Source organism: Saccostrea echinata, unplaced genomic scaffold (assembly GCF_033153115.1).
Source record: "Saccostrea echinata isolate AGI-Se365-2 ecotype Australia unplaced genomic scaffold, CSIRO_AGI_Sech_v1 ptg000003l, whole genome shotgun sequence".
Lineage (NCBI taxonomy): Eukaryota > Metazoa > Mollusca > Bivalvia > Ostreida > Ostreidae > Saccostrea > Saccostrea echinata.
Window position 1 is genome coordinate 2,107,964 of NW_026889752.1, and position 16,127 is coordinate 2,124,090.

The 16,127-nt window shown below is 34.2% G+C and overlaps 2 protein-coding genes across 2 annotated transcripts; both read left to right on the forward strand.

The window, feature by feature from the left end:
- The first annotated feature begins 2 nt into the window (after positions 1 to 2).
- Positions 3 to 4,893, forward strand: LOC133178510 (histone deacetylase complex subunit SAP18-like). The gene is made up of 3 exons (XM_061313199.1): positions 3 to 110; positions 3,106 to 3,212; positions 4,356 to 4,893. Exons 1-3 carry the CDS (start codon positions 42 to 44, stop codon positions 4,636 to 4,638), a joined length of 459 nt encoding a protein of 152 aa, XP_061169183.1. The 5' UTR covers positions 3 to 41; the 3' UTR covers positions 4,639 to 4,893.
- Positions 4,894 to 13,938: 9,045 nt separating this feature from the next.
- On the forward strand, positions 13,939 to 15,443 carry LOC133178654 (uncharacterized). The gene is made up of 2 exons (XM_061313376.1): positions 13,939 to 14,299; positions 14,425 to 15,443. The coding sequence occupies exons 1-2, from the start codon at positions 13,939 to 13,941 to the stop codon at positions 15,441 to 15,443; spliced, it is 1,380 nt and encodes a 459-aa protein (XP_061169360.1).
- The last annotated feature ends 684 nt before the right edge of the window (positions 15,444 to 16,127 follow it).

A 16,127-nucleotide genomic window follows, 5' to 3' on the forward strand; every position in this document is an offset into this window, starting at 1 on the left:
CTCGTTCACAGTCATTTTGACGCTTTAATAACAAAGTAAACATGGCCACTGTCGAGTCCATGGTTGTTGAAGAGCAACGAGAGCCGGAAAAGCCGGTTGATAGAGAAAAGGTAACCTTATAAGTGTGTCTTTGTGTTTCTCAGTGTGTTTGTGTGTTTTTCAATATAGCCTGCATTTCTCTTTTTTATAGAAAAAAAGGCAAATGCTCTGCTACTCGTGCAAGAGTTCTGGTCATGTCAACTCGATACAGTTTATTATTCATTAAAGCTACATCTGCAAAACATGAATTGATACGTATACTGCAGTTAAGCTACATTTTTTTTTAGCTTCATCAGGTCTGGTACAATCACTAGATTAAGCTACGTAGCTTGAATTACCTACATAGCTTTATTTACCTATCTGAAATAGCTTTATTTAGCTACTAAATCAAACATATTTCTTAAATTAGCATTTATCCCAGAAAGTGCAGAAATTGCACTTTGATGCAGTGATAATTTTCAACTTTGAACTCATCTGAAAACAGTTCATGAAAAAATCACTCTTGGAGCAGTCTAGACGAACTCCAAAAACAGCGTTTCCGGAAGTAAGAAATTGAGACTGAAAAAGACTCCGAAAATAGAGTCCACGCATGCGCACACACACAAAAAATGGCGATTTTTCGGCAAAAATGATGGGTGTACAAAAACTGTCCGTGCAAAGTTTTGCAAAGTATGGCAATTATGCCAGTACTCAGAAATGCTAAATAAAAGACTTCGGAAGAGATCGTATTTGTCAGATTTTTGATTTTATTTGCAAAAAAGTAGATATTTACTTTCAAAGTTAACGTTTCAAGTCAGATCAATTACAGAGAAAATGATACGTTTTGAGAAGGAAATATGCATTATAAAAGGGATATATATGCAAAAAGGGACATATATATTGTAACTGTAAAAAGCGTGACTGAATTTTACACATAAAATAGCATTCCGTTTTTTTTTATTTGTGTACGACATCGGAATTGAACGCGTAAGTTATTGCCATTGTTATTTACCGATTTTTTTTTATCACATACGATTAGATATTATTATGAAAACATTTTTAAAACTATTTTCTATTAATATGAAAACTTTAAAAACCACTCTTCTAAATATTAAGGGCACAACATGTCTTCTAAAAATGAACCTGTTAATATCTCTGCTCCGTGGTGAAAAATGCGCATTTTCTGATTAAAATAAATACAAGCTGGGTGTCTTCAAAAACAAATAAAAGCACCTTTATTGTAGGAACGATATAAAATTTAAATCAAGGAGACAATAAATTAAATAAGAAAATATTTCTTACCGGCAGTATTGAATTCGATGTCGTATATCCAATTCACTATTATGCAAGAGTTTGAAGCAAGAAATAAAGTCAATATCCACAAAATAATTTAATAAATGCAATTATCCATTCAACAAAAAATAAAATGAAATAACAATGCACTAAATACAGCCATTATGCTGCCGTATATTTGGAGAAACGAACGACAATCCATCGTTTGTTTACATCGGACGCCATTTTGCCGCAATGCATGATGGAGCCAAAGACTTCGTTTTCGGAGTTCACGCTGTTTTTGGAGTTCGTCTAGACTGTGGAGATGTGTCTTTTTCTGCACAATTGCAATCAAAGTTCTAAAAGTTTTGGGGCTATATACAACAGTTAATTTGTGATCTAACAGTTACTTCTTGAGTGAAATAACATAGAAAACCAGTTTTGGTTAACATGAGCACAATGTGAAGTAATCATACTTATCCACGCCTCATCGCACATAAGGCAGTGGACAGTTTCTCAAACAATGAAAATACATATTTTCCTTAAAAGTGTTCAAACTATCTCTGCGTTAGATTGCTTTTTAAATAATACCTACATGTAGAATAAATATCAGTAGACTTTTACTTGTGACTTTTTGTCTTTTTAAAATAAAAAGCAAAATTGTGAAAAGTTGCATTGAAATAGCTAAATAAAGCTACCTGAGGTAGATAAATAAAGCTACAGTAGGTAATTTTAGCTACGTAGCTAAATGTACTGATTGTACTGGACCTGTTCATATAACTACAGTATAGAACAGATATGTGAGTTAAAGTGGTTAGTTAAATAAAACAAGTTGGGGAAATTACCCAGACAGATTACAATATCCCAACTACAGGTAGGTTATCTGGTTTTAATCATCATACAGAAGAATCTAACCCTGTTTGTATAGACTTGTGAAAAATGGGGTAAACTAATGATGGATGAATGGAATATTCTATCGTTAAAATGATAATGTACTAGGGATCCGATGAGGGCCTGTCCTGAGACACAGTTAGATTTTTCTAACTAATGAATTTGACACCTTTCTTTTCATGCTTTTATTGTAAGGTAAATTATATTCTGTAGTTTTTCCATGTAGGATTAATTTACGCTATGAGTGCCGATACAAATTTTCCAAAGAAATCAGTCACACTGCACTTAAAGTTCATTGAAGACATAAAACAGTAATCCATGGAATCAAGTTGTATTTTTTCAACCTGTGGTTTGAACTGAAAGTTTGATTCCATGAAATTATGATCCTTTGGAAAAAACACAGTAGTAGTTTGCAGATAATAAGTTATCATATATTAATATGGTGATTAGTTAACTTAGCGAAACTCTTTCATAGTGGAGATAGGAAATGTCCGTAAGCAAGGGACAATGTGCTGTTGAATGCATCGCAAAATCTATCACTTTTTAAGAACACATCATGCACATAAGAAGTGCTGGTGAAACATCTCCAAACATTCCTTGAACCATTGTTAACAGAACTTAAGAGGAGCTAGTCCTCTTGTGTTAAATTATTATTCATTTGATACTTTCTTATATATATTCTTTCTTTTAAGATACTGTAACACATTTATATGATTTTTGGGAGGAAGAATTGACATTAGCCCCTGGTGCAAGGAAGGTCAGACCAAACAAAGTGCCATGTATGGGCAAAAACTAGATTCCTTCTTGATTGAAAATGGTTACTATTTAAATGATGTACGATTTTTAAAAATATATATTGTTAATATTTGAAAGAAAAAAAAATGAAAAAAAAAAAAATAAATGTGTGATCTTTTGTGATTTCAGACCTGTCCCCTTCTCCTAAGAGTCTTCAGCAATCTAGGACGACATAATCCAATGAGTGACTACCACAGGGGACAGACCCCAGCTAATGAACTTCAGATCTACACATGGTAAGTCACCAGTGACTTATGATCAAGATGAAACTATAAGGGTTTGATTTTTGATATGTGTCCTGCACTGAAACAATTCAGAATATAAAGTTACAATATGCTGCCTTGATCCTCTTACAACCCCTCTTCCATTGGTTCAGGTGGAGGACAGAGAATTATGTTTGTGCGTTGATAATCAACAATTTTTGAACAGTTATTATTATGCATAGGAGGTGAATCAATATGTTTTTGTTCTAGAAAAAAGGATATAATCAAGATGAAACTATAAGGGTTTGATTTTTGATATGTGTTTTGCACTGTTGACACTGAGTATTCTTCCACTAGTACTAATAAGATTAAAAAGACGACAAAAAAACCTTTCATCATCAAGACCAACATGTTTTATTCTCAGGAACACACATGATGCATCCAAACAAATTTATACCTACATTCCAAAAAAAGCATGATGTTTTGTGTTGTAGATTTACTTGATAATTACATGTATACCTATGAACAAACAACTTCTGTAATAGAAGTTGGAATTAATTAAAGTACATATGTAATCATTTCTGTTTAAATATGTCAAGAGATCATTTACAGGTGTACATTTAATATCAGTCCTTTAATTCTGTTATATGAGAAAAAGAACTGTAAGTTCAACAATACAATCAAAGAAAATATTCAAAATTTTCGGCAAGAAGAGTAAGCGTGTGTTTTATAGCAGTTAGGTAAATTGGTAAACTTAACTTTGAAAAAGGAATTAAAAATTTAGGGTATTTGTTTGGATAATATCTAGAAAAATGTTTGTATTAAGATGTTGAAGCACACACACACACACACACACACACAATGAATGTAGATCATTTCCTAGAGAAAATGTTTTTGTTAACTGGTACATGTATGTATATTGTTAGCTGAACCCAAGTACATGTGTATTTACTACATTTAGAATATTATTAGCAACCCTTCTAATATTTCTATTTTTATATAAATAAATATATTTACTAATATATAAAATATAGATTTTAATACATAGGTATAAATCCTAGATTCAACACAATGAATGACAGATATCAAAAAAAATTTTATCTATGCCTTACTGAAAAAGCAACATTTACAAAGGAAAAAATTAATTCACTCCTCATGTTTGTTTTATGAAAACAGGCTAGATGCAACACTTAAGGAGCTGACAAGTCTGGTCAAGGAGGTAAACCCAGAGGCTAGGAGAAAAGGAACATTCTTTGATTTTGCCATTGTGTATCCTGATCCCAGGGCACCAGTTTATAGACTGCGGGAGATCGGTACCACCTGTGCTGGTCACCGCGGCCAAGATGATGGAATAAGCCTCGCCAGCAAAAAGTTTGTTATCGGAGATTTCCTCGACATTGCCATCACACCACCCAGAAATGACAGGCCAAATCCAAGGAGAAACAGACCGCCATATTGAGTGGATGACATTTTGTAAAAGAGTGAATCTTTGTGAAAGAATGTTTTTTTTTACCTGATAGTCATGCTAAGTCTGTGCATATGAAATACTTGTATGGATCATATATATGAAATTTTAAAGTACTTTTAATTTTTTTCCATTATTCACAATCTCATGAGAAATGTGTTCATTTCAACCATCATTATAGATACAAAAACTGCAGCAATTCCAGGAGATAAAGATTATCTCTCTTTTGAAATAAAGCATAAAATCAAATATTGATTTAACTTTTGCTTTGTCATCAATTTTTTTCCGGTGCATTCTAGACTTCATAGAATGTCTGATTGCCTAGTTATATAAATATAACCGCGGAACATTAACTGGCAAAATTGGAAATACGCAGCTATTACAGTCAAAACATTGAATGATAGACAATAAAATGGGCGGGTACAATTCGACACGGACGTCCGAAAAAACATTGGATTGAAATTCTAGTTTGAAATTCATTTTCAATCCACCTCAGCTACGCTAGAACGCACGGTGTTACTGATTGACCCAGAAGATATAAATCAGAATTTTCTATCCCATGTTTTTAAAGAAATATAAAGGGGCAAATATTTGATTTTTGTTTGGTATGTGTATGTGTGTGCTGGGGGTAGGGGTGGAGGGGGATGAACGATCTTGGAAATGAATAAGAAAGTTTTCTTTTAGTTTGGACAACCCCTCCCTGTTTTTGTTTGTCAAACATTTTTCAGAGAAGAAAAAACTAAAAAAAAAAAATGAAAGCTCTTGTCATCCTAGAAGTAAATATATTCTTCATGAGAAGGCATGATCTGACTCGACAATTTTTGACCCCCCCCCCCTTTCTAGAATCAAATGACCATCCCCTGAAAAAATAATCTCTTTCTTCGATTCTATGACTTTTACATGTCCTTAAAATTATAGGCTAAAAAACTCATATAAATATGAATTTCAAACGACATGTATTTGGGAATTGAATTTATTTGTCTTTTGGATCATGCATTCACACTTAAGGTTTGAAAACAGCCCAGGTGGATTGAAAACGAATTTCAATTTTTTTTTTTTTCAGTGAAGGAGAAAATAAATAATATCTTTTGTCATCCTACAAATAATAAATATATTCCTTTAAGTTAGACATAACCATAAATAATCTGATTCGACAAAATTTGCCAGCTCTAGAATCAAATGGCCGCCCCCTAAAAGAATATAGCTACTATATATAACTTTTGTGTGTCCTCAAAATATTGGATAAAAAATTGTTATACATTAATTTCAAACTTATACTTACTTGGGAACTGAAATTATTTGTCGTTTTGGTCATACATTATATCTTTGCGAAAATTAGTGCTGGTGGATTGAAAATGAATTTCGAACTGCAATTTCAATCCAATATTTTCGCAGACGTCATGTCAAATTGTACCCGCCCATTTCATTGTATAACATCAAGTGTTTGACTGCATCAGATGGAAATGACGTAAGCTGCATATTTCCAATTTTGCCAGTTAATGTTCCGCGGTCTTAAGTGACTCTGGGTGTACAGGTGTGTGAATATCAGTCAATATATTGGGTCTCAATTAGTTCATTGGTTAGAGGGCACTGGCACGGTAAGCCAGAGGCCCTGGGTTCAAGTCCAAGTTGAGACTTGAATTTTCATCACTTATATGGCATTTGGTGCCAACATACAAAACCCACTAATTTCTTAGGAATAGGCCTCAAAGCATTCCCATAACTCATAAAATTCGGGGACAAATTTCTCATACGGGGAATATATCACCGTGTTTCAAGGTGTGTGAATAACTGAATATCGGTCATGCAATATATAGGGACTCAATTAGCTTATTGGTTAGAGTGTTGGCATGGTATGCCAGAGGCCCTTGCTGGGTTCCAGTCCCGTTTGCGACTTCATTTTTCACAACCTGTGATATCTAGTCAGAACAGCATTAAATCACGCTTTTCAAATATCATGAAATCTATTTTATCTTAGAAAAATACCCATGTATATTAGAAATACAACCATTTCCAAAAGTAATTACATGCTTTTGTGAAATCTGACTTTGAGCATGCTTTGCTCATTTAAGGATATCCAATCCTCAGCCAGGAAGGATAACTCTTAAATTTATTATTTTATTTTAAAAAAGTCTCAAAATGAAGCTTGAAATTGCGATCTTTTCGTGCAACAATTTTCATTTTATGCATCTCACTATGATTCTAGGTTCTATGAAGTCTTAGAAACTGTCTTTTACTCTGTGAAAACTGTGACATTTTTGGGAGCATTTTCAATTACTTAAAAGCTGATTTTCGGCAGAACCTGGGGATCTGACTACCTTCATTCAATTGGTTGTCCATAAAAAAGTAGTTTAAACTTTTTTTAATTAAAAAAAATGGAAGTTTTACACAATTTTGTCATGTTTAATTATGGCTCCGAATTTTAAATATGTGCCCGTATAGAGCAGTTAATGGAAAAGATATAAATCTTATTGTTAGAAAATAGACAATCAAATTAAAGCGCTAGTTCTAATTAGGTCTTTCCACCTTTCTGTGGAAAGACCTATTGAAACTGTTCTGTTTATCATTTGCTCAACATAACATTCGAACTATGTATACATCGATGACATCATGATCTGCAATACTCTCTGTAATACAGACGGTAGGTAACATACTATAAAACTTTGATTTTACTGTACCGCTAATTTCGTAAAGTATAAGCAACAAAAGCAGTCTTGAAGTGAAATGTGCATCTCATTTTTCACAAAAGAAAACAAAAGTTATTTAAATGTAACTTTATATCTTGATTAGCAGTTTTTACAACTGATCAACTATACTTAAATAATGAACAAAGCTTAAGACAACAAGAAAGAAAGATTTGCAGCAGTGCATGGGGTTCCTATGCAAGAAATAAGAAATGTTAAAAATTGTATACATGTACATTTATCATAGAAAATGTGCATCGTTGATGAATCGTGTTGATGGGCGATTTGTTAATCGTTTTTCAGAATCATAAGATGCAAGGATTCTATTAATTATATTTTTTGCACGAGCAAAATATGATTGTATGATATGAATCCTATACAGGGGATGAAATATTTCATCTTTTAAAAGTACCACCCATAGCGCTTTTTCGCTATAAATACACATTTTTTTCTGCAGGTATAGGAAGCCCTGAATGCTCCTTTGGGTCATTTACAAGAAAAGACGGTACACATTTAAGCTGTTACACATATTCCATCCTGAACCTCTTATTTACTTTGACGCCATCAAATCTTGTAAGCGAGTCTGGCCTGATGCGTCACTGCTTCAGACTGAAACTGCAGAGGAACTGGTGTATATTATACCTAGTAAATCAATAACTCACAAGGTGTGTTTTATACATAAGAAAAAATATTTGAGAAAAATACTGTAGAGTACTCTATTTACAAAAAAATGTCTTTCTTAATTCGGATCTTTGAATGTAGAAATCACTAGAAAATAGCAACAATATGAATATTTTAAATGAAAATTAATGTATGAAAATTCATCATTTACCATGAAGTTAGTATATATACATTATACTATCTAATGTGATTTGGTAAATGAACACAAAATGCAATCATTATCCGAATACTAATACTTACATGTAAATTATGATGCGTTTGTAAATATGTATAGCAATGACTACCGGCCGTATATTTGATATGTATTATTTAGAGAACTCGACGGGTTCTGTATCGTAGATACAAATTTGGGGGTGGACGAGTGCGTAGCACGAGTCTCCACCCCCAAATTTGTATCTACGATACAGAACCTGTCGAGTTCTCTAAATGATTTGAGACACGATCAATCAAAAAAAGCACGGTCCACTTTATATCTGTGCAGCATCCAAACTTCCGCCAGAGGTCTTTTGTTCTCTGTAGATGAGGCCTCGACGCGGGGAATATACATCCGCAGTATATATATTTCCACGGACAACGTAAGATTTAGTCAGATTAAATTCGACAATGGGGTAGACGTAACAGACTTGAAGTCAGTCTTAATTGATAAGGTGGACGATTCAACCTTGTTGTAGATGGAGATTGATCCTAATTTATTTCAGCAATCTTAAAATCTAAGTTTAACTAGATACACATACAGGCGATACAGACAGTTTTTCGATGGACTTTGATTTTACGGAGTTTTATTTTCTTATTGAAATGCGACATTAAAAACGAAGTGAAAGAGATGTGCGGCAATCGTCAGAGATAAGGATTTAAGATGAAATTAAAAAAAAACAACTGAAAAGTGGACTTGATTGAGTTTGCACGAGAAGAGTGGAAAATGGGGAGAGGGGGTGCGAATTTCAACTTATTTATGCTGCATCCGTTAACCCATTGGCTTTACTATTTTGAAGGGGACAGAAAAAGCAGGGAAAGCAAACAGGTTTTCAGGAATTTATCCAACATAGGATGTTTTCCATAATTGCGAATTTTCCTTTTCGTTTGGATCGAAATAACGTGTAGATTCTGTGTGGAATAATTTTTTAAAAGTGATTGAGAAATTCTGACATTTTACATTCCTAAGGAAATATTTCTCCAAACTTTATAATAGGGAAAAAAACAGCATTTACTATCATACAATCAATCAATCAATCAAAAACCCTTTTAATTGCAAAGCTGCTTTCAATTTCTGTAGAAAGTGATTTTAAAAAAGAGGAATTGCTAAAAATACTTCAACGTTCTGGTATATTCTCATTTAAATGATTAAAAAAAATAACAAAGGGATAATTATAATACACAAAAGAATAAGTGCCCAAATCGGAGTTATGCTTAGACAAATCAGTATGAGAAAATCAGTCCACATTCTACCCACAGACACTTTATATTTGCAAACAAGATCATTGTAACAACCATAGAATTTGTAAAATATTTCATATAAAGGCCAAGTGTTTTAATGCCTAATCTAAGCGTTATCAGTGAACTTGTATAGACTGTGATTTTTTTTTTTCAAAAGGTGATATCTGCATGTTTTCTATGAAACCAAGTTTTGCACTTCTTCAAGAAACTACCAATACTTCATATCCTGAGATCACAAATTTAACTCTTCCTTCATCTTATCGTGTGACGCAGTGGTTATAGCGTTTGTTCTATAGCTAATGTCGCAAAGTAAGGAGTTGCATGATCCTTACGTCGTGGGTTCAAATCCCCTTTCGGTACTTGGACATTCTAACTAAAGCCAGCCCCTACTATTTCACTTCGTTCGTAGGGTCTGAAGAACTCTCATAAGGGCCAATCTCCGAGTGACCTTAGAGTTAACCAATCAGGTTATCGCTTACGATTTCTCTAAGCGCATTTGCAGACTCTAAGGTCACTCGGAGATTGACCGTTATGAGAGTTCTTCAGACCCTACGAATGAAGTGAAATAGTAGGGGCTGGCTTTAGTCAGAGTGGTACTTGGAGATCGGTCCTTCGGATGAGACCGTATTAACCGACGCAAGTGTCGCAGTAGTTGCTGGCACGATAAAGATCCCTCACTGCTCAATAGCCCTAAGTGCCAAGTATAGGTCTAAATTTGCAGCCCTCAAAGGGCAAGTGGTGGCATCTCCATATGAGTGAAAAATTCTCCACAGGGGCGTTAAACAAATATCTTATCGCTTTACAGAAGACGAGTATGGTCTTAAATATCAAGCTCAAGCAACTGTGCTGCATGCATCTAAAATTGTTATCTTTCTTATCAAATCAATAGAACAAACACATTACCTGTACAGTAAAGCGTGTCATTCGGTCGAGACTGTCTAGCAAATTGATGAGTATCTTGTCTGATTGCAGTGTTGTTTCGGATACAAATTTCTAGTAATAAAAGGTCTTACTGTGAAGCATGGAGGAGGTATGGTATCCACCAGATATAAAAACTTGTCAGTCACCAAAACTTTCCTGTGAAAAACATGACAAAAACTTATTAGATATATGTTCTGCGAGGACTGTTAAGTGGTATTGTGCTTGACATGTGTAAACGCAAATCACAGAGACCACAACTGGGACTTTATTAGGAAAATAGCTCACCGAATACATGGCAACATTGAATCGGAGTTTAAAGAAATTCGAGATCATCGCTTGAATGCACTCGAAAAAGATCTGAGCGCGGTTCATCAACTGGAGGAAAGAAATTCGGCAATCTTCAGAAGTCAAGAAGAAAAACTTCAAATTCAGTTTGATTTAATTGTGCAAACACTATCCAATGTTTAGGACAAATTATTGTGCTGTTTGAAAAATCATTGGACGAAAAAAAAATGAATTTCTAATAAATATGAAGGGGCGTATCGAAAAGCAGAGAGAGATGATCGACAAAACAATGTCTTTCATAGAAGAGAGCAATTTGAGTGATTGCCATCTTGTTGAAACCTAGAGTTATACAAAACAAAAACACAGATATGTGCGTTATCGACATGAAAGAGGCTGATGTTGGAGAGGTTCACGTTTTATCCTCCAGTGGGTATTAACCAGAAGAATCCGTTTTGCCCGAGGGCATGTGTGTGTGATTCCGAGCACAATATTATAGTAACAGACATATACAACAGTCTTATCCATATTATTCACTCAGATGGAGAGCTTTTAAAAATTATTTACATGCAAGACAATTTAGAAACTTCTTGCATGTCCATTTGTAAGGGAACTGCATGGATTGGGAACACAGGTGGTGAAATAAAAGTTTTCAGATACACTAACACTCCGGAATCATCCGATTCGCAGCTATAATTTCCGAATCACATATAAGTAACTTAAGGGGATGAAGGACACATGGTCACATGACTCTGTTTAACTACGTCATAGTCTCCGTTTATATAAGTGCAAAATGTGTAAAGCATCAGTTATTGTATAATTTTTTTGACAATTTTTTAACTTTAATTACCATCTTATATAAAAAAAAAATGAAAATTTTTAACATTCTTGTAAACATCAACAAATTATGAAAAAGTTTGATCCACTCCTCTGTTTCCCTAAACTGCGCGTCCAACAAGTCGGTGACGTCATACACGATCTGTTAGTACAGCAAGATCATACTCGGTGAATACAGGGGCGGTGTTATTATGTAAAAACAGATCATAATTAGTATATGATGAAATATTTTGAGAAACGGGGAACACAAAAATTATTTTTGCATGGCTGATGACGGAAATCTTATGTAGGTATATCTTATTTCGCTTATTTAGCTTACGTGTGACGTCATAGTTGGTTTTTCCCGTACTCGAGAAATGTAACATGACACGTTTTTGTCATGCTTATGTCCTCTTTACCGATGTCCTGTGCAATATTGAGGTCAGCTTTACCATTCGAAATTTTTACAGTTAATCAATAATTTGAAGGATTTGCATTTCAACGTAAATTAAAAAATATTGAATGATAGAATTTTTTGTAAATTACGTTTTTTATTGTTTAAGTTGTCTTAAAAAGTGTGTAATTTTCCCTATCCAGATGCAGTGTGATAGACAATACTTCCTTTTTCGAATTTTAAATCCTAGTTATACTCTGAAATATTTTACAAGATACATGTCCACTTTGATATTTTTTATATATGCTTAAAAAATCAGAGTAATGAGCCCGGAAACATGGAGAATTAAGACTCCACTTAGATACTGTAGGGCATAGTATTTGTCAATCAATATCTCCAAAATAAGGTTAGAAACCTAATGATATAACTGCTTTAAGATATGTGGGACATACTTAATTAGAAATACACGAAATATGAAAAAAATTGAATGACAAGTATTTTTTTCAGCTCAAGGCCCTTCTCCTCCTTAAGTAACGAGATAAATATGTTGATATGCAACATATATATGTCAACATGCAACTTAATTATATGTTGGGATTGCAACTAATTTATGTTGACATTCAACTTATCTATGTTAACAAGCGAAATAAATATCTTGACGGGATGAAGTATCATAAAAGCTATAGGAAATTTAATGAAATCTTTGCAGAAAAGTAAAAATGATTTTTTCCCCTCAAAATTTGCAGAGATGTCCCTACGCACTACGTTCCTCAATTTACCCGTTGCGATGAGTTTAACCCGGGTTATTGATACATGGATGTGTTGGAAATATTCAAACAGCAACAGCCGTTTAGGGTAATTCAGTCGGAAGAGCGCTCGCTCCGTGATAGGGATGTCGTGAGTTCGAATCTCGGCCGCGACTGACCAAAGTCGATTAAAAAAATGGGTATTAACTGTTCCTTCGCCATGTGCTCGGCACTTTGAAGTGAAAGTTGCGGGTCCTTCGGATAAGACCTTAAAAACCGAGGCCCCGTGTCACGGCAGCCGTTGGCACGATAAATATTCCTCACTAGCTGCTCAATGGCCCTGAGTGCCGAATAAAGGTCAAAATTTGAAGCCCTTCACCGGTATATGGTGACGTTTTTATATGAGTGAAAAATTCTCGAATGGGACGTAAAACAACATACAATCAATCGATCAATCATACAGCAACATGCATCGAAATCTGAAAATTTACTTATTAACTCTACAGGAAAAGCCTATACTACAGGAAAAGTCTATACTCAGAAAAAGCCCCCCCCCCCTCCCGTTCTACGGGCCTGCAAATGCGATGTGATAAAAACATCTCCATGTTTAATATATATTAAGCAGTGCTTAAAATTCTAGAATGTGATATAAATAGTGGTCCAAGTGTCAAATGTTGGGTTGAAAAAGTAATATTTGTAAATAATGAACATGCTATCTATATATTAAATTACATTTACTGTGCAGTATTGTTTCTATTTAAAATTTTAAATGTATTTTAGATAAAATATTTTAAAAATAAAACTTGTTAGGCGCCTTCAATTATAGTAACTACTTAATCAATAAAACTGTCTTTGCACAATTTTATCAGGAAAAAATGTATTTAATTTTGACTAAGTTGCTAAATCAAAGTAACACAGGTAAACTCTACCTCGACCCCTTAGAGGGCCTCTTAATTGAGTGTGATAATTAAATAGTTGATTTAACGAGTAGATATTCGGGGAATAAACCCTGGGGTATATCCTTCGCATTTGTTACACCTGACTGCTTTCTTGTCAAGGGTACTTGCATGAGACGACACGAAGCCGAGTTGATTATGTCGCATTACCTTTGTTTACATTTTATTGCATTTTTTAGTGTCTTAGTCCACTGACCTGTGCAACTGGTGTTACATTTTCTCCTGTCGTGGACGAACGAACGCTTTGCTTACCTATACAGTAAAGTGGGTCATTCAGTCGGGACTGTCTACATGTAGTAATAATCGATAAGTATCTTGTCTGAATGCTGTGTTGCTGGCGGGTAACAGATTCCTAGTAACTAAAGGACATACCGTAAAACATGGCGGACGTATGGCATCTACCAGATATGAAAACTTGTCAGTTTTCAAAAGGTCTTTGTCATGAACATAACAAAAACTTATTAGATATGTTCTGCGAGGATTGTAAAGTGACATTGTGTTTGTCATGTGCAAAAGCGAATCACAAGGACCACAACTGGGACTCTATTAGGAACATAGCTAATCGAATACATGACAACATTGAATCGGATTTTAAAGAAATTCGAGATCATCGCTTAGATGCACTTGAAAAAGATTTGAGCGCAGTTCATGAACTGGAGGATAGAAATTCGGCAATCTTCAGAAGACAAGAAGAAAAACTTCAAATTCAGTTTGATTTAATTGTGCAAACATTATCCAACGGTAGAGACAAATTATTGAGCTGTTTGAAAAATCACTGGACGAAAAAAAATGAATTTCTAGCAAATATAAAGGGGCGTATCGAAATGCAGAAAGAGAAAATCAGCAAAACAATATGTGTTTCATAGAAGAGAGCAATTTGAGTGATTCAAATCTTGTTGAAATCTACACACAATTAGAAAACCTACTGAAACATGAAAGATATGAGTTTTCTAATAATGACTTTTCGATTCGTTTTCTTCCGGGAGAACTGGATGCGTTTTCTTCAGAGAAAATGATTGGGGTTTTAAAGGATGTTGATGACTTCAAATTTAATCTTATTTCTAGTTTTAAACTGGAGGAATCTCAAATCGATCAAATCCATTCCCTAAACGAAAATACAGCATGGCTTTATGAAGAGTCACGATGCTTGCTTGTTGATCAGAACGGAACATCACAGGAAAACAAGCAAGTAGACTATGAATTTGGAGATTTTACGGTCTGTTCCAATGGTAATATTTATTTTACAGACTTAGACTCCAAAAGCATCAGATTATTGACATCATCGGGTGAAGACAGCCTCGTCTTAAACACGGAACCTTTGATTCCATTTGGTATATGTCGGTCTGTCGTTGGAGGACTGCTCATAACACTTTGTGAAGATGACGATCCTTACACACCAGATAGCACGTGTAGGCGATTGGTCAAAAGCATAACTTTAAGTGGAAAAAAAGTAAAAGAAATTGAATTTGATGCCAAAAACAACAGACTATTTACCTTTCCCACTAGAGTCGTACAAAACAAAAACACAGATATATGCGTTATCGACATGAAAGAGGCTGATGCTGGAGAGGTTCACGTTTTATCTTCTAGTGGTGTGAGTAGATTTGTGTACCATGGATGTGGTATTAATCAGAAGAATCCCTTTTGCCCGAGCGCATGTGTGTGTGATTCCGAGCACAATATTATAGTAACAGACATATACAACAGTCTTATCCACATTATTCACTCAGATGGAGAGCTTTTAAAACTTATTTACATGCAAGACAATTTAGAACCTTCTTGCATGTCCATTTGTAAGGGAACTGCATGGATTGGATTCACAGGTGGTGAAATAAAAGTTTTCAGATACACTAACACTCCGGAATCATCCGAATCGCAGCTATAATTTCCGAATCAAATAACATCAAAATGTGACTAACTGGCTACATAATGTCTTTTTGAAGGACGCACATACACGATAAACATTGATTTTTGATCTGAATTTTGAAGATACCTTTCAAATAGTATAATTCATGTAAGTTGAGAGGTTCAATTCCGGTGACTATAACAATTTACTATTTACTGCATCATTTGATGAAAATATGTTGTTGTTTTTTTATTTTCTGACAGCGAATTTTTTGATAGCCCTTCAAATAGACATGATGAAAAATAAGATTTTATTTTTGTCATTATTTTTTTCATGAATTTTTTTTTTCAGTAAAAAAAAGCGCACATTTGGTAACACAAAAAAGATAAAGAGAATTTTATAATCATTATATATTTCAATTTTTATAGGTTCACAAGCTGCTTGAATTTCTAGAGGCCCATGATAACTATGAATGCGTAATAATATGGCTTATTTTAACACAAGTCTTGCAGGTATTATCTCATCAGAATTCAAATCATCAAAATTGAGGAAAAAGTAATCGTGTATGAAATCTTAAGTCCATGTTCCAGAAAGCTCTATTTCCAATTATCAATACAGCTATGTTTTGAAGAACAAGGTTCATGCAAATTTAAAATTGAAGAAAGTTCAATAAAGCATTTAAACAATGTTTCAATAGTTCTAGATCTTGTGAAGAAGTTAATG